The 24,525-nt window shown below is 45.5% G+C and overlaps 3 protein-coding genes across 8 annotated transcripts in view; 2 read left to right on the top strand and 1 right to left on the bottom strand.

The window, feature by feature from the left end:
* Positions 1 to 2,351, top strand: part of KLHL20 (kelch like family member 20) — a 28,525-nt gene extending 26,174 nt beyond the window's left edge. For 5 of the 6 annotated variants that reach the window (XM_071564630.1, XM_071564629.1, XM_071564631.1 and 2 more), the window contains 2 exons: positions 469 to 549; positions 634 to 2,351. In XM_071564630.1, the coding sequence (XP_071420731.1) occupies positions 469 to 549; positions 634 to 664 (112 nt within the window). In that variant the 3' untranslated portion in view covers positions 665 to 2,351. Of the gene's footprint in view, positions 1 to 468 lie in introns of all 6 variants that reach the window. The other variant, XM_071564634.1, reaches the window with a different exon arrangement.
* On the bottom strand, positions 1,865 to 7,286 carry CENPL (centromere protein L). The gene is made up of 4 exons (XM_071564635.1): positions 7,073 to 7,286; positions 6,712 to 6,963; positions 5,026 to 5,568; positions 1,865 to 4,202 (listed from the first exon to the last, which is right to left on the bottom strand). Exons 1-4 carry the CDS (start codon positions 7,226 to 7,228, stop codon positions 4,131 to 4,133), a joined length of 1,023 nt encoding a protein of 340 aa, XP_071420736.1. The 5' UTR covers positions 7,229 to 7,286; the 3' UTR covers positions 1,865 to 4,130.
* A 79-nt stretch (positions 7,287 to 7,365) lies between these two features.
* Positions 7,366 to 24,437, top strand: DARS2 (aspartyl-tRNA synthetase 2, mitochondrial). Its single transcript, XM_071565568.1, has 17 exons — positions 7,366 to 7,524; positions 9,705 to 9,804; positions 10,985 to 11,051; positions 11,700 to 11,801; positions 12,996 to 13,091; positions 13,782 to 13,905; positions 14,907 to 14,953; positions 15,646 to 15,752; positions 16,418 to 16,487; positions 16,968 to 17,147; positions 17,526 to 17,633; positions 18,848 to 18,910; positions 19,081 to 19,233; positions 20,078 to 20,296; positions 21,226 to 21,336; positions 21,551 to 21,626; positions 22,699 to 24,437. The coding sequence occupies exons 1-17, from the start codon at positions 7,455 to 7,457 to the stop codon at positions 22,884 to 22,886; spliced, it is 1,881 nt and encodes a 626-aa protein (XP_071421669.1). The 5' UTR covers positions 7,366 to 7,454; the 3' UTR covers positions 22,887 to 24,437.
* Positions 24,438 to 24,525: the final 88 nt, after the last annotated feature.

The raw sequence follows: 24,525 nt of genomic DNA, 5'->3' as shown, positions 1-24,525 counted from the left end.
TGTGTTCTTTCTTGGCTGGATCAGCTGTATTTGGGGCGTTAGATTATAAAATTAATAAAATTATAAATATAAATTAAATTAGTTGAATTGTGAGGAGCAAACCTATACTTGCTTCTGTGTTACCCAAAATGTAGTCCAAGGTCAGCTACAGCCTGGAAAGTTCTTTTCTTGCATTTTCAGACAGGGAGAAAGTAACACAGATCTGGTGTCAAAAGGAGAAGCAGTTTCTGTTTTGAGAGAGAAAGGCTTGAGAAAATAGAGCTGTTTACCTTGGAAGTATGTAAGATGTGCTACTCAACTTCCTCATAGTCTGCTTTGAACAGGCATTAACGATGGTCTAGTTGTGCTCATCAGAACTGGTTGGGTTTTTTCCCATGATAGCTCCAAATTATGCTCCCAAGGGCTGGTTCCCACCATGTCTCCATGAGGGATCTGAACTGGTGTGACCCCAAAACCTTGTCTTTGCAGGTTGTATGGTGGGATGAACTACCGGCGGCTGGGAGGAGGTGTAGGAGTTATCAAAATGACACACTGTGAATCCCATATATGGTAAGCATCCAGCGGGAGGGAGTCCCCTTGGTTCTCATTCCTAGAAAAACTGAAGAGACTTGTTGACACTGGACCTCTTTGCAGCTCTAGTATGCACGGTCTAGATCCAATGTAACTCTTTGAGCCGGTGACTCTTTCTATGGAATTACAAAAATGACTTCTGTGAGAGTGTGCCCAACGGGAGACCACGTTGTCAGACTCCAGGGAACCACTGGACACAAGTAGAAGTGTTGCTTATGTCCGTATCTTTTCTAAATAGTTTTCATTTTTTGAATAAACCAAACTGTAACAGTTACTGTAGCGTAAACAGATGCTGATGTAGAGACTACATGCTATACTGGGAGTCTGGTGAGGAGGAGGAGGAGGGTTTCCTGTTTTCCCTCCAGCTGTGTGAGCAGTGGATGTGGCAGCTGTTTGGTGGGCGAAAGAGAAAAGTGATACAGAAAACATTGCTTTTGCCTTATTTACAGAGAGCTTCAAAAAAAGTACTTGACCTGCAAGGTGCCACCTTTGCACAGAAGCTTTTCTGTGCACAGAGTATATTTATTTTTTCATTTAATTTGTATCATGTATTTTCTTTGTGTCACTCACAGCGATAATTCCAGCTTTTTATATACATATATATGTGTGCATATATATATATGTATTTTATATATGTATATATATATGTGTGTGTGTGTGATTTGCGTTTCGACCAGCTGGTGGTTTGGGCAGGGCCATGTCCTGCCAGTTGTAGTTCCAACCCTTGTGGTGTGATTTAGGGTCTCTTAGAATACAGGAGAGCTGTGAGGATGGGTGCCCTGAGTATCTTTTCAGTCTTGCTGGAGACAAGAAGTAGAACTGGAACTCTCATCTGTCAACTGAATCAGTGCCCAAAAACAGTGAGAGGGAAAAGGATTTAAAATCATGCCTTTTTACTGTACAGTGTATGGTACAAAAGTTCATCTTTTGTCTCTCCTCTCCCCTGTATGTGAACCTTGAAACAACTAGTTGTTGCTCACCTACAAAAGCCTTTGTCGTCCCATTGCCTGCTGGCTATCAGTTCTTGTCTGAAGCTGGGGTGCAGGTATCTGTTCATTGACATTCACTTCTTGTCTTCTTGCTAGAAGGGCAGGCCTGCAGCCAGCTCCTTCCTGCTGAAAAAGGCTTAGACCAGCATCACCTCAGCTGCCCTCTTGTCTGTCTTTAGAATTCCAGACCATGATGAGATGGTGCCCTCCCTTATAATGATTTTTGTGCACTTTGCCTGTGTATATTGAGAGCAGGTAAATGTATGAGGCTTATAAGATTTTTGAGGGGCGGGACTGTTTGTTTGGTGGCACTGTGAGTAACTGGAGGCACCCAGGGGTGGGGGAAGAGGAAGAACTCAAGACTCAGTGGTTCTGTTTGTACTGTAATTTCTGTTGAGTATGAAAGAATGACCTTTTGCACCTGATCTAAGTGTGGACCTTACTAAATCTGGTTTTAAAACAGTAGTAGTGTAAATTCCTGAGATGGAAAAAGGCAGTGCTGACACCTTAAGTTTTTTAACTTTATAGTTTGATTCATGTAATTCAGACTTTAATGTGCTTGAATATAGTAAAAATTACACTACAGTCATAAATGGGTCATTAAACCTTTTTTAAAAGCCCCCTTCCCCCTAAAGGTTGGTATTCTTGTGTTTACATTTGAAGATCATTTGCACCTTTAAAAGGAAAACAAGTATTCTGTAAACAAATGTTTACATGTATCATTTATGCTTTTTTCTAGCATGAGTAACTTGTATAAATAGTGCTATCTTAATAAATTTCTTCTATGCTGTTCTTGGTTTGTTCCTTGGGGTGAAAGCAGTGGGGTATGGTTTATGTGGACACAGATGCTAGCGAGTTTTTTTCCAAGTACCAGTCCAAGTAAAATGGCATTAAACCTCTGCTCTTTAGTGTTACCTTTCACTTAGAAGCACATCACTCAGAACCAGCTTTGTTCTGGAAGGAAGCATCTGTGCTATCTGGCTAAATCTGTCTCTGCTCACTTAACTGCAGTTATCCATGAGGACAAGACAAGGAAGAGGTTAAAGCAGAGGATTTCACTTTGTAGAGCTTGTTTATGCAAAATTGTTGGAAAGAGCTGAGCCTTAGATTGAAAACTAAACCTTGGGTGTAACAGTCCTGTTTTCAAAGGAAATACAGGTGCCATTTATTGTGACACCTTGTACTCCTTTGTCCAGTGCTCTTCTGACTCCAGATAGCAAACTTTGTCTAAGATACTTCATAAAAAGGAAACTAAAGCACCAGAAGGATTAGCTGTCAAGACCTTCAGATCACTGAGCAGCTTCTACCAGGGTAAGAGCTACCACAGATTGCAACCTTGACATGCAAAAATAATCCATATTCCTTAGTAAGGAATCTAAAAACAAGCACATTGTTCTTTGCCCAGTTCTGGAAATAGGTTAAGAACAAGGCATGGAGGTATGTCATGTCAGGAGTCTTACACTGGGAAAAGGAAACTTGCATCCCTGTTTCGGGGGAAAGTCACAGCACAAATCATCAGCCCCTAGAGATGCTGCGCAAGTGGGAATCAAGAAACCAGTTCAAAATTTTTGTGTTCACAAAATTATTTAATAGGTAACAAATGGTGATTTAGTCAGCTAAGCTATAGTTGGAAAGCAGCACCATGCAAGGATATGTTTAATTAGGCATAGGTAGTCTTTGCTTAAGACCAGTCTATTGGCAAAAGATGAAAAATATTTTTTCTTTAGTACTGTATTACAAAAATCCTAAGACTTAGCAGGTACTACTTCCTTTCTGCCTCTTTAATCTCTAGTCAGGCCCTGTGCTTTAGCCCTCTGAACCTCTAGAAGGGAGGGATCTAACACAGAATTGTGGCACCTAGTGCCAACCCTGAGAGCTCTCTGGCCTACAGGATCAAAGCCCAGTAACTATCTAACATCCACAGACCTCTTTCCTATCTATTAATTCATGTGATAGGGCCAACAGGCTGGACACAAGACAGCTGTCAGTGTCATGCCACTCACCTTAGCCCAACTGGAATGCAGATGAACATTGTCACCATTACCAAGTGGCCTTAGCAGGCCACAAAGGGAGCTGGAAACCTGGATTTTTCTGTCCTGGATTGTAGAGCACTCATCCTTTTCCAGGTATGCTGAACTTTGCATTTATACTAGCCTGAGTAGTCACAGTTTAGCTAAGGCTAAGGTCTGTGTAGCTTAGGCTGTCTCATTAAGTGAAAACCAGCTTGTTCTTTGAAACAACACAAATACTCTGTACATTGCATCAAGCATTTGCAGAGCTTGTCTCCTAAGCATAAATGAACAGAGTGACTCTGATAAAATAAAGATGCTCAGGAAGGATCACAAGCTTGTACTGCAGCCCTTTAGGGCAAAATGTCTGCTTGTCTTTGCTGTGCATGACATGGAGTTACATCTTGTTCTGGAGCCAAGTGCAGGAGTTACAGTCCAGCTTTGGACAAGCACGTTGAGAGGAAAGAAGATGCTGCAGGAGTGAGTTTCCTGTTGGTTTGCCAGCATTCTTCATTGTTCAACAGGAAGCCTTTTTAGCACAAAAGAGTTGCTGAAATGGTTCTCACTGTATCTGAGAGATTGCGAGTTCTGTCAGTAGCATCAGCACTCCAAAGAGGGATTGGCTGTGTAGAATCTGCAACAAAGAAAAAAATGCTTTGACAAAAACATTGCAGTTGCAATTTCCACACCCTTTAAGGCTTGGAAGCCAACCCTGTGCTCTGTTGATGTTTGCAAGCCTGTGTTTTCCCTGAATATCTGACTTCAACTCTATCCCCATCATGAAAAGCCGTGACTGAATGCACTCAACACCCATTCCCCAAGAGCACCCTATTTAGAAAGCATAAGGTATCTTGTGTTTACCTACCTGCAAGTTGTTCCAGCCACTTTTAAGCAACTAGAGATAAAAACAAGCAATATAACACTAGCATGTAGTGGTTTGCAGTAGCCCTAGCAAAGGCACATCACAGACAGGCTTAAATTGAAGTAACTGCATTTACACAAGCTGCTCTTTACTTCAGAAGAAAATACTGTACTGCTTGAAGGACTTGCCCTCCACGGTCTGAAGGTCATTATACAGATACCCCTACAGGAAGACCAGCATCTTTATGAAGAGGGTTACATGTAAAGAGTCTTCTGCCCATGTCTTAATAACTACAATCTTAGAAAGCTAGTAAGTTTTAAAGGTTTTTGATTAAATTTCTTAAGTCTAAAAAAAGTTCTTTATGGCCAAAGAAACTTTCCTGTTCATACCACAGCTAATACACCTATTTCTGGTCCAAGACTAGTAGTTTGCTGCAACACAGTAGTAAAATACTGTGCTGGCAGCTGCCCCAACTCCAGAACTAAGTATGACCAATAAAAGCTGAGCGTTTAACAACTTCTTGTAGGAAATCATGCAAAAGAAACATGAAACCTTCAGGTACAGCTATTTTATTTGGGCAGCATTAGGACCTCACCTTTACAATCCCATCACAGTGTGCCTGGGCAATCGCTGTAGAAACCTTCACCAGTGTTGTAGCTGACAAGTGGATCTTAAAGTGCCTGTGGAAGTGAGAGTAAAGGCAGTCCATGAAGACATCCACCTCTTCCTGAGTGATCTCCCCCGGAGTTTTTTGGACAGTGTCCCACAGAGCTTTAGCATCCTCTGGGTGGATGGCATATGAAATATCCAGAGGGTGGGACAGGCGGGGGACAGAGAAGACGAGTTCCACGGCAGAGGCAGCTCTGTCCACTTTGCACCCAGCCCACATGGCCACCATCCAGCTGAGGCTGAGGGGGCTGATGGCCAGACGGCGGAAACTACAGTCAAAAGTCTTCTGGAACCACCTTCCTACAATGGATGTGTAAGTCTCTGCCCCGTTGGCCAGGAGCAGAGGTAAACAAGTGAAGTCCTCTGGTGTGTTCACGGAAAGGTCATCTCCATACACACAGCAGAAACAGCCTGACCACACCACCTTGTCTTCTGAGTTTTTGGAGGAAGCTTGTGACTTTGAAGAAAGCTGAGATAGGGAGAAGAAACGTTTCAATGCTATGCAGTAAGTATGACTTTTTTTAGCCAAAAATTGTTTTTGAGATTCAAGTGTTTGGTAAAAGTTTTTTTTTCTCAGGACCTTGGATGCAGCATTTTTCTGTAAAACACATGCAGTTATTAGTCTATCCATTGCATCCCTAAAAGTTGTCTGCAATTCTGTTGAAAACAGTGGAAAAAGCACTAATTACAGAAGAGCCAATTCATGGTACATTCTACAGCCACTGCCACAATGAACTTGACATTTCAGTAGCACATTTCACTTGAGGCAAAGCATTTCAGAAATACTAGTTAGACTTGAGCTCTGGCTAGGAGGGATTACACCAACTTTATCCAGGAAACTAAACAACTTGAGTTCTGGCAATAAATTGACTGCTGAACGAAAACATTAGACAGAGATCGTTCTTTATAGTCTTACTCTGATCCTACTGAAAAGTTGAATTGAAAAATGCAATTAATTGAAGATCACAGAACTGCAGGATCACTTGAGTTGGAAAAGACCTCTGAGATCACTGAGTCCAACCTATGACCCAACAACACCTTTTCAACTGAGTGTTACATCCAGCCTTTCCTTAAACACCTCCAGGGATTATGAATCCACCAGCTCTCTGGGCAGGCCATTCCAATGCCTGATTCCTCTCTCTGGAAACAATTTTTTTCTGCTCTCTAACTTCAATTTCCTCTGGTAGAGCTTGAGCCCATCGTGCCCCCTTGTCCTATTGCTGAGTGCCTGGGAGAAGAGACCAACCCCCACCTGGCCAGAACGTCCCTTCAGGCAGTTCCAGACAGTGCTGAGGTCACCTCTGAGCCTCCTCTTCTCCAGGCTAAACACCCCCAGCTCCCTCAGCCTCTCCCCATAGCACTTGTGCTCCAGTCCCTTCTCCAGCCTCGTTGCTCTTTTCTGGCCCCGCTCCAGCCCCTCAATCTCTTTCCTCAACTGAGGGGCCCAGAACTGAACACAACACTCAAGGTGTGGCCTCCCCAACGCAGAGTACAGGGGAAGAGTCACTGCCCTGGTCCTGCTGGCCACGCTATTTTTGATCCAGGCCAGGATCCCACTGGCCTTCTTGATCTCAGAGCTCTCCTCCAACGCAACTGATTCTATGCCTCTTACCTGCACGAGGAGGGCGGGCGGGTCCTGCTCGCTGCCCTGGAGGTCGGGGAGGCTGGTCAGAGCCACCCTGGTGTCCAGCTCTTCGCCCACCTGCACGGCCAGCCCCCTGTGCCTCTCAGCGGCCATGGCCGCGCTCAGCAGCCGCGCGTAGTCCTTGAGGCGGCCGCGGCTGAAGCGGTACAGGGGGGTCACGCTGTACAGAGTCCAGCCTTTGCGCAGCAGGAACGCCGTTCTCTGCGGGTCGCCGCTTTCCTAAAAGCGGAAAAAAAAAGAGAATAATGTTCAAGCCCGCGGGACAGCGCGCCTGAGGGAGCAGGGCGGGGAAACGGGAGGAGACAAGGAGACAAGGCCCGGCCCGTACCTGAGAGAGCGGCCACGGCAGGATGAGGCGGCCGCTGGGGCTGACGCCGAGGCGGCCGTGGGACCGTCCGAAAGGCAGCCCGCGGGAGAGGCGCCCGAGGCTGGACAGGGTCCGCGTCGCGCCGTCCTCTGCAATCTCCGCCGCTGTTGCCGCCATAGCCGCCGTTCGAACCTCCGTCCCGTCGGTCCCCGCGCGGGCGGCGCGCGCCCTCGCCGCCATCTTTGAGGCGGGCAGTGGGGAGGGGCAGTGGGGAGGGGAGGGGCAGTGGGGAGGGGAGGGGGCGGTGCTTCTGAGCGGGTTTCCTGTTCTGTGTCCTTATATTTAACGTCCCTCCGTTTTGTGGCCGTGCTTCCCGTGTTTGTGGCTCAGGTGCAGCCGCGGAATGGCCCTTCCCCGGCTACTGACGCGGGCGCTACACCGGGCGGCCGCTACCTCCGCACCCGTGGCTCCAGGTGAGGAAGGAGCGCTTCTCATCCCGGGGGTTTGGGGTGCCCTTCCCTCCCTCCCCCCCCCCCCCCCGGGGGTTTGGGGTGCCCTTCTCTTCCCCCCCCCCCCCTCGGGGGTTTGGGGTGCCCTTCTCTCCCCCCCCCCCTCCCCCCCCGGGGGTTTGGGGTGCCCTTCTCTTCCCTCCCCCCCCCGGGGGTTTGGGGTGCCCTTCTTCCCCCCCCGGGGGTTTGGGGTGCCCTTCTTCCCCCCCCGGGGTTTGGGGTGCCCTTCTCTCCCCCTCCCCCGCCCCCGGGGGTTTGGGGTGCCCTTCTCTCCCCCCCCCGCCCCCGGGGGTTTGGGGTGCCCTTCTCTCCCCCCCCGCCCCCGGGGGTTTGGGGTGCCCTTCTCTCCCCCCCCCCCCGGGGGTTTGGGGTGCCCTTCTCTCCCCCCCCCCCCCTCCCCGGGGGTTTGGGGTGCCCTTCTCTCCCCCCCCCACCGCCCCCGGGGGTTTGGGGTGCCCTTCTCTCCCCCCCCCACCGCCCCCGGGGGTTTGGGGTGCCCTTCTCTCCCCCCCCCCACCGCCCCCGGGGGTTTGGGGTGCCCTTCTCTCCCCCCCCCACCGCCCCCGGGGGTTTGGGGTGCCCTTCTCTCTCCCCCCCCCCCCCCGGGGGTTTGGGGTGCCCTTCTCTCTCCCCCCCCCCCCCCCCCCCCCCGGGGGTTTGGGGTGCCCTTCTCTCTCCCCCCCCCCCCCCGGGGGTTTGGGGTGCCCTTCTCTCTCCCCCCCCCCCCCCGGGGGTTTGGGGTGCCCTTCTCTCCCAGGGACACAGGTCAGGGTGGTCCACTCAGTTCATTGACAGCACACTAGCGATAAGTTGTTTTCCCTGTATCCTTTTATTAAATGTCTTCTCTAACTCGTGTTTTTATTTGACTTTTGGCGATTCAAAACATATCAAAGCCAGTTAGTCTAGTTGTTTTTTTCTGAGGTTTTACTTTGTTTTTTGACCCCCTTTTCTGGTTAGCACTCAAGCTGTAAAGAACAGGAGTAGCTGAATGCCTGAGGTAATACTTGGAAAACAAACCCTCTTTTACTGTTATTTGTAAAGGCTCTGATAAAGGTATTGAGATTGGCTCATATAATTATTTATATTTGTCCGGGTAATGGCATCCTTCAGACTTCTCCTTACAAGCTGGACTTATTACACATTCTGTAAAGAGAATGCCTGGTTTTATAACTTAAGCCATGGTTACAGGCACGCAGAGGACTGTGCAAAGTCTTCTGTAATCCTGGCTCAGGCCTTTCCCCAGTAATTGTAGGCAGGAAGCTTCAATCTACACGGGCACGGTGGATGTTTGGTTCATGCATAGTATCATAGAATGGATTGGGTTGGAAAAGACCTCCGAGATCATCAAGTCCAACTCCAGTCCCTTTACCAGATCATGGCACTCAGTGCCATGGCCAATCTCAGTTGAAAAACCTCCAGGGATGGGGAATCCACCCCCTCTCTGGGCAGGCCATTCCAATGCCTGAAAAGAATTTTTTTCTGATCTCCAACTTCAATTTCCCCTGGCAGAGCTTAAGCCCGTGCCCCCTTGTTTCAGTCTTGGCTTGTTGAGACCCATTTGTGCTTTGTCTTCTCTTCATAAGGAACTGCAGTGTCAGGAGAAGGAGGAATGGCTTCAAACTGAAGGACAGGAATTTTAGATTAGATGTTAGGAAGACATTCTTCCCTGTGAAGCTGTGGCTGCCCCATCCCTGTAATCCAAGGCCAGGTTGGATGGAGCTCTGAGCAACCTGGTTTAGTGAAAAGTGTCCCTGCCCATGGCAGGGTTTGAAGCAAGATGATCTTTAAGGTCCTTTCCAACCCAAGCCATTCTGCGATTCTAGATCTGAATGTGGATTGTCAGCATCCCTCAGGACTGATCTGAGGCTTTTCCTTCACTTGCTCCTGAAGTTTGCAGGGCAACAGTTTGCAGCAAGGCTGTGTTCAGATTTTCTGTGTGAAAGTTTGAGGGGAGAAGCATAAATAAAAGATGTTTAAAATATGTTTAGACTATCTTAATTTCATAGTTATGTCATAGTATCTTATTGCAGATGTATATATGAAGTAATTTCTCTGTATAATGTCTGAATTGGAGGGGAAACTCTTAACTATTCTGTCTCGCTCATCTGCAAAAGCCATGAGAGGTTTTATTATTCTCATTCAAGACCTCAACAGTTTTGTCGTTCGGACCAACACGTGTGGAGAGCTGCGTTCTGCTCATGTGGGACAGAAGGTGACCCTGTATGGATGGATTCAGTATCAAAGGTAAATGCAATCCACAGTGAAAATGGAGATGGTTATTTGTCAGATCCAGTATATGCTCTAGGGCTGGATTCAGACCCTTTTTTTATGCTTCAATTTGTCTTTTCATGTCCTACAGTGTTCTTTTTGAAGTGATTAAATCAGTTGACAAACAAATCAGATCAGTATTTAAATTTTTGGAGTTACATACAAAGCTTAATTGATCCTCAGTGCAACATTGTAAAGCAGTTAAGAATTATCACTGTTGTTGTATAGGAGAGAAATCAAGAAATAGCATATTTATAACAATTCCTACTGCTGTGAGCAAATAACTTCCCTGTGAGGGTGGGGAGGCCCTGGCATGAATTGCCCAGGGGAGCTGTGGCTGCCCCAGCCCTAGAAGTGTCTAACACTGCTTGAAAAATGGGAGATGCATTCTTCAGCTTGGATGAAGTTAATTTGTACCAAAAGTTGTCCTTTTGCATTTTACAGCCCAGAGAGGCTGGTTTTTATCCAGAATTATTCTCTGGTGGTATTCTGCATGGTTTATTTTTTTTATTTTGGGAGGTTCCGAGCATCTCATATTTGAACAATTGTGGATGGAGATCCAGGAAACAGAATTAAAATTACTGCAATGTGATTGTTGTGATCTTGTTTTTAAAGACAGCCAGAGCATTTTCCATTTGAGTTTTTTGATGGGTAAAGTACAATAGCAGCTGTCTCTGATGCAGCTGAAGAGATCAATATTTATAATTCAGGGTCTAGCAGTGTGGATTGTTCATGTGAAGCTTTTTATGGGACCAGTGTTCTCCTTCTTGCCTTATGATTAGATTTTTAATTTTTTTTTTAATCCATGTGAACTGAAGTTTTATTGCTCATTTAATTGTGTTAAGCTAAACGATGTTTCCCAGCAGGAAAATGCACGTGCTTCAAATCCCTGCTCTGTGTGGGTTAATGTTCAAGTTAAAATCCTGCTTCTCCTGGTTATTGGCATGTTGTTTGTCTGTGGCTGGTCACAGTCTGAAACAAATTGTTCGTGTTGGGTTCAGGTGTGGGAAAAGTGTCTGTACATTCAGTGACTGGAAGTGTTTTGAGTAAGACAGAAGATTCAGAAAGTAGGCAGTTGCAATGTGCTTTTAAAAGAAGTAGAAACTACTAAATTTGTGAAAAAACTCTTTTTCCTGTTATATTTTTCATGGGTCAGGCAAGACCTGTTTCTCATTTTGAGGGATTTCCAGGGACTGACCCAGATCATCATTCCACAGGACGAGGTAAGTGCTACCAAAATATCACAGAATCAATTGGGTTGAAAAAGACCTCCGAGATCATAAAGTCCAACCCTTGGTCCAACTCCAGTCCCTTTACCAGATCATGGCACTCAGTGCCATGTCCAATCTCAGTATAAAAACCTCCAGGGATGGGGAATCCACCCCCTCTCTGGGCAGCCCATTCCAATGCCTGAGCACTCTCTCTGCAAAGAAGTTTTTTCTGCTCTCCAACTTCAATTTCCCCAGGCAGAGCTTGAGCCCATCGTGCCCCCTTGTCCTATTGCTGAGTGCCTGGGAGAAGAGACCAACCCCCACCTGGCTAGAACTTCCCTTCAGGGAGTTCTAGACAGTGCTGAGGTCACCTCTGAGCCTCCTCTTCTCCAGGCTAAACCCGTGTTTTTATTTTTCATTTGGTAGCTTGAGTCCAGCAGACATGGAGAGCAGAACCAAGTGCTTGACTGGGTCAGACTGAGTGCTCTGACTCACAGGTAGATTTAAGTGTTATCGGAGCTCTGACCTGACACTGCAACTGAAACATTAGTGCTGTTCCTCTGCATTAAGAGTGATTTTGGATTCAAATGGGCTGTTAAGAAACGAGGTGCATTTGTCCTGTCCTTTGAGTTTCTGTGAGACTTTGTCATCTACTTGCAGGCACATTCCCATGTGAAGAAGCTCCTGTCTAATGCCCCAGTGGAGTCTGTGGTGCGAGTGACTGGAATAGTGTCCCCTCGGCCCCCAGGGCAGGAGAATCCGGTGAGGATAGTGGGGGCTCTCAGGGGTTTTATTCCGTGTGAAAAAGAACACTGGACAGTAGGATTATGGTGGTGTTTGTGTCGTAGCATTGCCATGGATTGTGGGTGTGTGGCAGGCTGTCCTCAGACAGTGTGAGGTGAGATAGATGCTATGACATGGAACTTAGGAGACCCTCAAAGCACATTGCAGGCACCCACAAATCAAGCTGTGTCCCGGCCCTTTGCAGGGATAATGGTTGGCTTTTTCAGGCTTTCTTTTTCTTGCAACTAAATATTGTCATTCCACGTTCCACAGCATGTGATGACCCGTTTCTTAGTTAGAATAGAATTTACTGTTCTCATTAAAGCTCAGCAGAGGCTGATGAATTTTTTAATGTTCTGTATTCCTCATCTTTTATTGTAATGAGCTGTAGATTATTCTGTCAGGATTATACATATCACTGGCGGGTCTAAAAAGAGAACCTGGATTTATGATCATAACTTTTTGCTCTGACCACTTGTAGATGTCCATAAAGCCCCCAGGCTTCAAGCAATGCCTCTTATTCATGTATCATTTTGTTGGAAGATTATTTGTACTTTTTGGAAGATCATTTGTACTTTTCCGTGGTAAATAGCAAGAGTTCTGCAGCATCAAATGAACTTTGCTGTGCCTCAGTGCTGCATGAGGCAAAGCTGCCTGCTCTCCCTTGGGATCAAAGGAAAAGAAGACTAGTTCTGAGAACTGGTGTTCAGAACTGGAAGTTCAGAGAAGTTCCTCACAATTTGCCTTTTTTTGACTTGTGTTAAAGGCTGTGCTAATGCACACTGAAATGTACACTGTGTGGTTCTGCTGAAGCTGCTGGTACTAATGGTAGTATTTTGTTCAAATGTGTGTACCCTAGAAGGGCTGTGCCTGAGTTTCCTCTGCTCAGCATGTCCTTTGAGGAGAAGGCAGAGGAAGAGTAATTGTGTTTCTTGTAGAGATCAGTATGGTTCTGGGAAATAATCTGCCATCTTTGGTGAGGTGACTTGTGTTTTTCTGAACAGAGAGAAATCTAGGAGAAATGTGTCCTTGAGAGAAGCTCTCTGAGTTATATGCTGGTATTAGAAGTCAGGGAGGATAATCACATGGTTTCTTTTTTCCCTTTTACCCTCTGTGAAACACCTTTGTCCAATTGTTTTGAATTTATTTTTTTTTCTTGCATTTTTGCTTCAGAAAATGCCAACAGGGGATATTGAAGTGAAGGCAGAGACTGCAGAGATCCTGAACTCCTGCAAGAAGCTGCCTTTTGAAATCAAGGATTTTATCAAGGTGTCTGTGTTTCGTGGCTTTTAAATAGATTGGGAATTTGCCCAGGGTGATGGCAAAAAATCTCAGAGCTTAGTCTGGTTCTCCTTGCTTCGTTTTGGGGGAATGATGGTATTTAAAATAGGGATGCTGCTTGTTTCCTTTGAGGATGTATTTCTAATTAGAGCTGAGCAGAAAACAAGGCTTGAATGATTTCAAATATCAAAGTAAGAACGAATGGTTCAGGGAAGAGCAAAAGAAAAGGGGCTGTACTGGCTTTTTTGAGTGTGAAACAAGAGGCAGCTCTTATCACAGTAAATGTCTGTTTTGCTTGAATCATGGAATCACAGACTTGTTTGGGTTGGAACGGACCTTAAAGATCATCTTATTCCATCCTCCTGCTATGGGCAGAGACACCTTCCACTAGACCAAGTGGCTCAGAGCCCCATGCAACCTGGCCATGAACACTTCTAGGAATGGGGCAGCCACACCTTCTCCGGGCAGTTTGTTTTGGTTTGTTTTTTTTAAGTGATTGTCATGCATGAAACCACTCTGTAGCTGATGTTTGTGTAGGTTTTGGATAATGGGTGAGTCGTGGCAATTGAGCAGTGTCCCTTTTTAGCTTCTCCCTTTCTTCCTGTGTCTTTAGAAGCAGCTTAATTGAACATTCAATGTGAATTTCATCTCTAAATCCCAGTTTTCTCCCCTCTCCAGAAATCAGAGGCCTTACGGATGCAGTATCGCTACCTGGACTTGCGGAGCTTCCAACTGCAGCACAACCTGCGGCTGAGGTCACGGGTGGTGATGAGGATGAGGGAGTATCTGTGCAACCTCCATGGTGAGACACGTGCTTGAACAGCAGTGGGCAGCAAACAACGTTTTAGCTCTCCCTTCTGCTGCTGGGAGAGATTCCCAACCAGCCTCTCTATTGGGGCCACCATTTATTGGAGTCCCCTTATCCCGAGTAAGGGGGCAGCGTGAATGACGGTCAGAAGAGCTCAGGCACAGCAGGCATCAGAAGGCTTACAAGAGTTTATTCAAGATAGTTTCACAGACAGTTTCCTCATAGCTCATAGTAGTTCATAGTTGTTAGTAGTAGTAGTAGTTCATAGTCGTTGGTTCTATTCTCAGTAACATCCACACCTTTTATGTCTTCTCACATCCAACATAGCATGACATTATTGGCTGGCCCATTCACCAAAGCATCTCATTGGTCACAGGACCCCACACACACTCCAGGTAGCTCTCTTCTCTTTAAGGGAGAACTCTAAACTGCTTTCCTTAAGGGATGCACTTACAGTCACCCCTACACCTCTCCAAACTAGTCCCACTTAGTAAGGACATGTCTGCTTGTGCTGGAGTTTTTAGGGGTTGTTGGCAGGCCTGAAGAACAGTATTGAAATCTTCAAGCAGGCTGCAAGCCAGTTGTTTCAAATTAGCTGATTCTAGTGAGAAAAGGCCCTTTGCAAGTAGTTTCCCTCTTTTGGTCCCTCAGTTGAGGCATGTCAGAGGGATGGATTTCTTTTAGGGCTTTTGCTTATCTTGAAAGCAAATTTTTGGAAAAGCAATGCTTGATTCAGAATGCATAAAGCAGTAACAATTTTCAGCCTGTTTGGAGTCCTGTGTCATCAGTAGTTCTGGCAGGACATCAGGGTAGCTCAGAGCCTTTAAATCTGACATTACAGGAATTATTCTTAGAAGCAGCAAAGTCTGTAGATTTTGGAGAAGCTCCATGATGTGCTAGATGACTTATTTGGCTGACTAACCCTGCTCTAGCTTACTCTGTCAACTCCCTGCTCTCAGCATATTCTGTGTCTGAAGCATGTGTTTGTTCCCCAGGGTTCGTGGATGTAGAAACTCCAACGCTCTTTAAAAGAACCCCTGGGGTATGTATGAGATGCTTTTTGGCCACCTGCAGCTGCTCAGGCAGTTCATGGTGCAATTGTCAGTTGCCACTCAGCCTTCATTGCTGTTCCCTTGCTAAGAAACAGCTCTTGTAACTTCTGATATGATCCATGAATTGTTTTAAAAGTGAAGGGAGAGAAAGGGGAGAGGTGAAAACTTATGTCTTAATTTTGAACCTTCAGATGAATAAAGCTTCTGTCTTGTTGAGTGTATGTTGGATTCTGTCCTGGGATTATTAAAACCAAAAAACTTCCTCCAACCAATGTCTTCCCAGCATTTATCTCTTAACCAGTAGGTTATTGCAGTTGTTATATTCAAATAAATTTAATTTCTGAGTTTATATTCCTTTCTTTCACTTCAAAAATAGTCACAGAGAAGAGAGCTGTAGCTGAGGAATTGTTGATGCAGTAAGTTCTTGGATTTAAACCCCTGTGTTGGATGGTGTGTTACACGTTAGTCTTTCAGAGCAGAAAGTGGAGAATTCTCCTTTGAGATACTTTGGACCAAGCTGGTTAACAGATTTTAAGTGTAATGTACAAACAGCCATTTCTTCACAAGTGGGATTTCATAATGGGGAAATAGGTCCTTTCCTCTTGTGTGTCCAGCCTGTGCTCTGTCGAGAAGTGAGGCCACTTACATGTTGAATTCTGTCAATTTTCTTCCTGATGCTTAGGGAGCCAAAGAATTCCTTGTGCCCTCGAGGGAAGCAGGCAAGTTCTATTCTCTGCCACAGAGTCCTCAGCAGTTCAAGCAGCTCCTCATGGTTGGAGGCCTGGACAGGTAAAAGTTTTTCAGAGTCCTGTTCTCTGTATGTTCTTTGCAGGGTTTACTTTGATCTGTGAAGTTTTAGATACTTTCACAAAAAACTTACTGCCATGGGGTTTATGTTTTAAAGAGGAGTCTCTGTGTGATAAAAGCCTCTCCAAGAGTAACCTACAGAATTGTTTGGGATGAGACTGGGCTGCTGAGCATGACTGAGACAGGGAAAGCATGTTCTTAGGGTGCACGAGTGCAAAGCTTGTAACTGGGCTTGCTTCTCCAAATAAAAGTGAAGGAGAGTAAGATTATTGTCACACAAGTGAACTGCAGGCCAGGTCTTGTCTGTGAATTTTGCATGGCTGTTAGTGGAGTTCACAAGTGTAGTGGAATGTGGGAAAGAGTTAAGTTTGCTGCTACTGGGGGACAAGTCACCTGGCAGCCTCCACATGCCTCTGGAAGACAAGGTTTGAGATGGATACAGCTGCTGATACAGTTGCTTTCACTCAAGATTTCATGCTTTTGAAGGGATGGGAACAAAGGTTGTCTGCTGCAAAGGGAACAGAGTGCTGTTTTCCTTTTTTTTTTTTTCTTTCTCATTTTTATGATCAATTCTATAGCCACCATATTGACTGTGGCTATAATTTAGGGTACTTGAAATCATTATCTAAGTAACAGTCCTGTTGCAGGTACTTCCAGGTTGCTCGCTGCTATCGAGATGAAGGTTCACGGCCTGACAGGCAGCCTGAATTCACACAGGTAACACCTCGTGCTGTCTTTTACCTCCCTCAACCCAAATGGCTTTTAGCTGCTTCCCTTTCTGAAGGCTTGGTTTGGGCTAGTCTGGTGCTGCTTCTGGGGTACAGAGTTGTTTGTTGTGTGTTTCACAGACACAGCCCTTTATGCTTGATGATGCAATCTCCTCCTGTCCTACTTGGTCAGGCATCCCATTCCTCAGCCTTGAGATCCCAGGCAGAGTTAGCCTGGTTCATTCAAGGCTGCTTGTTATGTCCTTGTCATCATTACCTCATTTGGCTCCCTGAGGAGGTTGTTGTGTGAGTCATCAGGCTGTAGGGAGATCATAACCACAACCCCAGCTTCATGCAATTGTGCTGTGATGTGATGTCATATATTGCTTCTTGTTTTGCTGTCTTTGTGTTCAGGAGCTTCTACAAGTTTCAGTGTGAAACCAAAACCTTTGGCTAATTTGGAATTTCCCCTCTTGTTTCCTGTTTTAAGATAGATATAGAGATGTCATTTGTAGATCAATCTGGGATCCAGCGACTCATAGAGGGCCTCCTGCAATATTCCTGGCCTGAGGAAAAAGGTTCCGTTACTACTCCTTTCCCTTCCATGACATACGAGGAGGCACTGGCTGAGTATGGGACTGATAAACCAGACACCCGCTTTGGGATGAAGGTGAGGGTTTGTGTGCTGGAAACTTGCAGCTTTTCCTTTCTGTTAGTCTTCTATTAACCTTTGGGTCATGTGTACATGATTGGCTGGAGTTCTGAGTGCTGTAATTTAGCCAAGGGGTCTGTCCCATTACTGCTGCTTTCTTTGTATGGGTAATCTCCTCTTGGAGAGGAGAGGGTTTGATTAGTTGGCTGTGGAAAATGTATAGTCTAACAAAATTTTATTTTAAAGGTACTGTAGTGTTAGAGAGCAATGCATCTTGACTGTTTTAGGAGCAAAAGCTCCTAAAAGGGAGTTATTGTTGAAGGTGTTAAGACACAGGTATAGGATTTTTGCTCCATGTTTCTACTACCACTGCTTTTTCCCATCTCTGTTTCTCAGATCGTGGATGTCAGTGATGCTTTACGACAGTCAGACATTCAGTTTGTACAAAATGCACTCAGTTACCCACGTGGCACCATCAGAGCCATTTGTATCCCTCAGGGAGTGGTAAGTGATGCTTTTACATCCTGCTTGCAGTTTATGTGAAATAAATAAAATGCCAATTTGAATGCCATTGCTGGTATGCAAATGTTCCTTGCTGTTACTGGGAAAGAGGTCTCCTTCAGGGAACCTTAGGATTGGTTGTAATCAATCAGGTTGTGTTGAGTGATGTGAGAGTGGAGGTGATCAGGAGATGGAAAGAATGTATTATTTGAAGGCAGGGGAGGAAGAGAAAAGAGTGCAATATCTCTTGAGGATAGGGAATAGTCTTGGGGTTTCACCTTGCTGTTTGTTACCCTTTTGACGTGCATCTCAATAATAAATTTTGCCTTGTGGTAAGAGATTGAAACAGGGCTGGGTGTGCTGGGCTAGGCAGAGAAAGGTCAGGGGATTACATGTCCTTCTCATGTTTGCTTTAGCTGTGTTGGTGAGCATAATTCATGTCTTGTATTGAGAATGTCACAGACCAAATCCAAGGCTGACAGTAGATGCAGAAGATTGTTTGACACAGCCAGGTATTTTGGTAGGGCAAGAGATTTAATTCTGGCTATGGGCATCTTTGTAGCTTGGACACTATGGAAAAAATAAACTCAACTAAATACTGAGTTTTACTTTGGGCTTTCTGACCATGGTTTCTCTTGGGCTCTTGGGATTCCTTTCTTTTTGGCACAAAGTGCAAGTTAGTGGCTTCCCACGAGAGGGCACTGAGGTTTTGAGCAATACAAAAGTGGAATCTTGAGCCTCTCTAAACACTGGAGTAGATGAAAACAATTAAGATCCGGATTCAGGTCCTCATTTACTGTGTTTCATTGCATGCAAGAGTCAACCCAGTTGTTCTCTCTCTATTGTTCCTCCAAATTGAACTCTGCCTCCCCCATCAGCAGTGTGGTGGTGTAATCTGGTTTCTGCAGGCTGGAGGCAGTTAGTTGGTGTGATCTGACCCTGATGACCAGAGGCATTTATCTGTGAGTGGGGAAAAAACCTGCAACCAGGTGTACACCTAGAAGGGTCTCTTCCTGAAAGGAGTCCTTGCAGAAGACACACAGCTACAGCCCAGTGCTGTGGGCCCTGTCCTGTTCCACAGCCCTCATAAGAACTTGTGCTAGAAACAAAAGAATTCGAGACGTTTGGAAACAGCTTAGTCAGCAGATTTGAATCCTAGTCAAGCTTTCCATGGATTTTGCAGATCTTAGCTGTGTCTTCTCTTGTTCTTTCCCCAGAGGTATCTTAAAAATAAAGACTTGGAGTCGTTAAAGGAGTCTGCAAAATTCCAGTTTAATCAGGTGAGATAGAAATGCTGCTGAGTTACTGGAATGGGTGGATGACAAAATGTGTTTAAAGACAGAGGAAAGAAAAAGAGCAGTTTTTAAAAGCTGAGTCAATGCCTGAGCATATGATGCTTCAAGGCAATAGAGGGCAGCACTGCACTGAACACACTCTTATGTTTCTTAAGGAAATCATGGAAATTATCCGCAGGCCTGATGGAAGCTTGAAGTCTCTGCTTACCAAGTTTCTTGGTGAGAAGCAGCAGTCAGAGCTTATCCAAACACTGAATATGCAGGTGGAGGATGTGGTGCTGCTGGCAGCTGGGGAACACAAGCAAGTGGTAGGAGGCATTTCTTGGATGGCTGTGTGAGTTGAATGTTGCTGATGATGGTTTTGATGTTATCTGACCTCAGTCTGATTCATGTTATTATTAAAATAGGTCATTGTCTAATTTTCTGTTTCTCTGGAGCAGAAGCTATAGCAACAGCAATTAAAGCATGAAATGTACCTATTATTTTTACTGCCCCCAGTCAAATTCTGGGAAGGAATTGTAACTGAAGTGGAAGCTGAAATATAAAAAAAACATGCAACAAGTCAGTGCCTCCTTTTCTCTCACTTTAACTCAATTTTTTAAAGCATCAAGCAGATTGGAAAACAAGGTCAACTAGGTAATTTTGTCTCCCATAAGTGAATTACTTCCTAGCAGCACTGGTGGGAGATTCTGTCCCTTCCCTTCTCTGTATTCTTGCCACTAGATGTTGCCTTCCAAGCACTGATTTATTACAAGGTGTCCTGCTTTGCTTGATAGCCAGAATTTTGTTGTATGCTCTGTGCCTTTGTTTCTCTGTCTGCAAAATGTAGAACTTAGATCTGCTCCTCCAGTTAATTCACATGTATGGGGCTTGAGGTTAGTCTAAAAATGTTCTTTGAAAAAGTGAGAGTTGGAAGACTGTGGATTTTCAGGCTCCTTACTTGGTCTTTGTCAAACCCTGGAGCTGCTGCTCCCTTGGCAGAAAGGGGATATATTTCAGGATACAAGACAAAAATGTTTAAGTCAACAATGCATTACAGCTGATGCTCTCTGTGATACTGCCTTTATAGAACACACTTTCCCTGGTCAGTGTTTGAGTGACTTCCCTGATTGTAAAATTGCCCTGTCTCATGCTCTCCCTTCTATGTTGCAGTGCTCTGCATTAGGAAGCCTCCGGTTGTTGAGTGCCAACCTCCTTGAGGCAGCTGGGCTGGCACTCCGTGATCCTGCAGATTTTCACTTCCTGTGGGTGGTGGACTTCCCCCTTTTCCTCCCAAAGGCCGAGAATCCCGCAGAACTGGAATCTGCTCATCACCCCTTCACTGCTCCACATCCTTCAGATGCCAGTCTACTCTCTTCTGATCCTGTCAAGGTAACTTCATGCCTGCCATGCTGGGTCTTTTACAGCAACTCAGATGGAAAACTAGTCACATATCAGCTGGTTTTAATTTGTTTCATGGGACTGACTGCACAAGAAAGATGTGGATCTGTTGGAATGAGCCCAGAGGAGGCCACTAAGATGATCACAGGGTTGGGGCACCTCTGCTTTGAAGAGAGGCTGAGGGAGCTGGGGTGGTCCATGGAGAATAGAAGGCTGTGTGGAGACATTAGAGCCCTTGCCAGTGCCTAAATGGGCTACAGGAGAGCAGGAGATGGATGTTATGTAAGGGCAAGCTGTGATAGGATGAGAGAAAATGGCTTTAAGCTGAAAGAGGGTAGATTTAAATTAGATGTTAGGAAGAAAGTCTTCCCTATGAGGGCAGTGAGGCACTGGGACAAGTTGCCCAGGAAAGCTGTGACTGCGCCATCCCTGGAAGTTTAAAGCCAGGTTGGATGGGGCTTGGAGCAACCTGGTCTAGTGGAATGTGTCCTCTGCCCATGGCAGTTGGTGTTGGAACAAGATGGCCTTTAAGGTCCCTTCCAACCCAAGCCACTCTGTGATCTTGTACGTGTCTGTTTGGAAGAGATGGCTTCCCAATTGCTCTGAGTGGCAGTATCCATGTGAGCCCCTGACAAAAGGAGCTTATAGGAAACAGTTGCCTAAGGTGAGAAGTCTTAGATTCTCACCCATCCATTTTGCTTCAAGTTTTGCTCAACTTTACAAAAGGATTTGTACTGTTCCCATGTGTGTGAGAGGCAGTCCATGCCTCCAGCATGACTGGTACCTGAACCGCACCATACCCCTGAGAGAAGAGTGCTGTTCATGGCTTCATTCCCAGCATGTTTTCCCTTTGTGCAGGTTGTTGCTGGATGCAGCTGTGCCCCAGCCTCACTAAGGTGCTTCTTCATTTCTCTCTGCAGGTCCGTAGCCAGCACTACGACCTCGTGCTGAATGGCAATGAGGTTGGAGGTGGCTCCATCAGAATTCATAGTGCAGAACAACAGCGTTTTGTGCTGGAGAAAGTGCTGAAGGTAACACCTACAGATGTCTCTGATGTTCTCTTGGAGATTTAAAGGACTAATTAGTTTAAATATTAATTTAATATTCTGAAAGAAACACTTGTGCTTCTCAGATAAAGAGACATAACTCTTAGCCCTGAGCAATGGATGTCTTAAGTATACCTTCACCTTGTCTTGCTAATAGGAAGAGCACTGCTTCTCCAGTGACACTTCTGTAATTTTGCAGGAGGATTCTGAGGTGCTTTCCCATCTTCTTGAGGCTTTGGAATTTGGAGCTCCACCTCATGGAGGAATTGCGTTAGGTAAGTCTCCAGTTGCAGGTGTGTTTGTGATCTTTTTTAGGCATACTGGATCCCAGGAACAACATTGTTACGAAAAGCCTTGTCTCCTCCTGATGGCGGTGACTGTTCAGATACTGAGATGTGGCACACCAACCTGGTAGCACTCTGTGGGCTTCCATGGTGCTTCCATCTCTGCAGCAGCTTTGAGGAAGGAAACAGGTCTTGTCACCAAGTGCAGAAAGTTTGGGTGTTCCTTTCCAGAGCCACATGTGCTTTAGTTCTTATGCAAGGATCAAATCACACTTTGGTGGCTCTGAGGATGGTCCTCATCTGCTGTTCTACAAAACATATATTTATTACAATTATGTCATCCTTGTTCTCACTGCTGTGCCGGCAGAGCAGGATCCCTGTGCTGCATGTCTGGAGGTGTGGGACAGTGTGGTACTTTGTTTTTCACACCCTTGCCCTCTGCTTCAGTCTCACTTCCCTTGTCCCTTGTCTGTTTTTCTCCCTAATTCAGATAATGTTGGGGGTTTTTTTCCTAGAACTCTGCAAGTTTGTGGTGTATAAAAAGAGGAAAGAAACCCCAACCAACCAGCAGCACCCTCCCTGCACACACCAAAACAAACAAAAAAGCCTACAAAAAACAAAGGTTGCATTTTAATCTGTGGTCTTTCAGTGTGACTTCCCTCTATCCAGTCACCCAGAGGTTCTTGTTCTTCTTGAATTCCTCTTGTTGTAATGCTTTTGAACTGGTTGAGCAAGAGCTCTGAGTGGTCAAGCAGAGCCCTGACAGTGTCCTGCCACTTAGCTGTCCCAACTTAGTTATGCTGTGTTTGCAAAGGCACCGTCTCTGTCACTGCAGAACTTTGTGTAATACTGGAAAGCTTTATATGGGTTGGCATTTCTGCTCTTGAGCCAAGTCTGTTTCTCTGCTACTGGTTGAGATTAATTTTTCCCCCCTTACTTGCTTCACTCTTTTTTCCTGGAGCTCAGTAATATTACCTACTCAATCTTTCTGATTTTTCTGACTCAGAGGAAGTAATACAGAGCCATAACTCAAGTGGTTCAACAATTTTTTTTCTGCTTGTAGGACTTGACAGGCTGATCTCTCTCATTGTTGATGCTCCAAGTATCCGAGATGTCATTGCATTTCCAAAATCCTTCAGGGGACGAGACCTGATGGCCAACGCTCCAGACTATGTCACTCCAGAAGAACTAGAGCCATATCATATCCAGGTTTCCTGGCCTTTTGAAGAAAAAGAAGCAAAGAAAAACTGACTTAAAGGCAGTGACATAAGCTGATCTGTTTAACCAAAGATGGTTACAGCTCTTAAATGCTAGGATTCAGTTCAGAAAGTATCAGCTGTTGTGGCAGAACGGGGGACAATCCAACCCCACTGTACTATGGCAGTTTCAGAATTGAATGGGAAGTAGGTATGAGGGCTCCCTGATAGGAATGCACCTTTGGTTGGTAACTGGAAGGAGAAGTAGAAAAGCAAAAGAAAATAACATAGTTTTAGCATAAGATACTGAGACTGTTTGATTTAGGGTGTCCTTGGAGGGAAGATGGGATCTGGTTTTTTTCCACCTCCCACTTTTTACATGTCCCGTGTAAAGTATTTGTCCTCCCATCTGGAGGAGATAGTCAGCTTCCCTGGCAGAATGGTTTGTATTCCTGATAATCACTAAATCATGCCAGCTGAGGACCGTGACAGTAAAGCTGTGCTGGGCCAAGAGGTCTGGACACTGCTCAGCGAAACTTCAGTGCTGCCAGAAGCTTGTCTTATGTTGGAGGATACAAAATCATGCAGGACTTTGCCACAGGGAGTTCATATTCAGCTGTGTTCTCCCTTCAGAGGAGAGGGAGAGAAGCATCAATAATGTTTGCAACAGTTGTCCTCATAATACTTGTCAAAAAGGGGATGGTCTGTCTTTGGGGCCTGTGGTCCCTGTGCTTTTCAGCACAGTAATTCATGAGTTTGTATGTTTATAAATAAAGTTTACCTGGCACTGTGGGTTTGGCTGAGCATAGCTTTGGGCTTTCTGTACAAGAGTAAGCTGCCAATTTTATTTTGGGACTTGTGATCCCTCCAGGAGATCACAAGAAATCTGTGGCAGCATAGCAGGGTTGCCAGTCTTCTGTGAGTTCTGCCTGGTCCTGCAAACCTGCTGCTGTGGTGGTGAGTGATGCAGCAACACATTCCTTCCAAGTACTGCACATCCCTATCCCATACCAGAGCATCCCAAGTGCAAGAGTGACTCTACTGAGTAGTGTGAGCAGCATCCCACGTGGCCAGGCCACTCAGCTCTGCTCTGCAGTGTGTATACAGCAAGCAGAGGCACTCCAGTGGTGTTCTCCACTCTGTGTTCAGGCTGGAGAAAGCAGAAAATTGGTGGGAGGAAAGGAGGAGGGTGAAGAAGCTGAGAAAAAGCGAAGGAAGAGATTACTTGATTAAGATCAGAAGATGTTGTGCAGGAAGAAAACCAAGAACTACTGTGCCCCAGCTGGGAAGGATGGCAGGAGGGCAGGAGGAAGACCGCAATTCTTGTCTGAACTGATACTGAGCTCTAGCCTTCTGCTGGAGAGCCTGTCCAGTAGAATCTGTCAGATCCTAGCCTGCTCCAAGGGTTATCTGCCAATTGTGGGGTAGCATGGAATGGTGATGCATGTTTTAGGCACTGGACTGTCCTGTTGATAAGAATCAGTAAGGAAGGTAACTCTTGCTTAAGTTTGGGTTTTGGGGTTTTTTTGAGTGCCATCCATAGGCAAGTGACAGTTGAGCTGACTTGCTGCTGCTTTGCAGATAATAAAAATGATGGAGTTATGTGTGTAACAGAAAAATCCTTTCTTTTCTCATGGAATGATTGTTTTCAGTCTCAAAGCATGGTTAGGTGTTACTTAAAACAAGAAAGTCCT

Source organism: Pithys albifrons, chromosome 10 (genome assembly GCF_047495875.1).
Source record: "Pithys albifrons albifrons isolate INPA30051 chromosome 10, PitAlb_v1, whole genome shotgun sequence".
Taxonomy (NCBI): Eukaryota; Metazoa; Chordata; class Aves; order Passeriformes; family Thamnophilidae; genus Pithys; species Pithys albifrons.
This window is presented reverse-complemented; position numbering and strand designations above follow the sequence as displayed.

What these genes read in the sequence shown, in the direction of transcription:
- CENPL (XM_071564635.1), bottom strand. Translation starts at nt 7,228, where the DNA reads ATGGCGGCAACAGCGGCGGAGATTGCAGAGGACGGCGCGACGCGGACC. An exon ending in TGCCGTGGCCGCTCTCTCAG is followed by an intron (nt 6,964 to 7,072) that starts GTACGGGCCGGG and finishes TTCCGCTTTTAG; the next exon opens with GAAAGCGGCGACCCGCAGAG. An exon ending in ACTGTGATGGGATTGTAAAG is followed by an intron (nt 4,203 to 5,025) that starts GTGAGGTCCTAA and finishes TCTTTGTTGCAG; the next exon opens with ATTCTACACAGCCAATCCCT.
- DARS2 (XM_071565568.1), top strand. Translation starts at nt 7,455, where the DNA reads ATGGCCCTTCCCCGGCTACTGACGCGGGCGCTACACCGGGCGGCCGCT. An exon ending in TCTTTAAAAGAACCCCTGGG is followed by an intron (nt 14,954 to 15,645) that starts GTATGTATGAGA and finishes CCTGATGCTTAG; the next exon opens with GGAGCCAAAGAATTCCTTGT. An exon ending in TCTCTTCTGATCCTGTCAAG is followed by an intron (nt 20,297 to 21,225) that starts GTAACTTCATGC and finishes TTCTCTCTGCAG; the next exon opens with GTCCGTAGCCAGCACTACGA.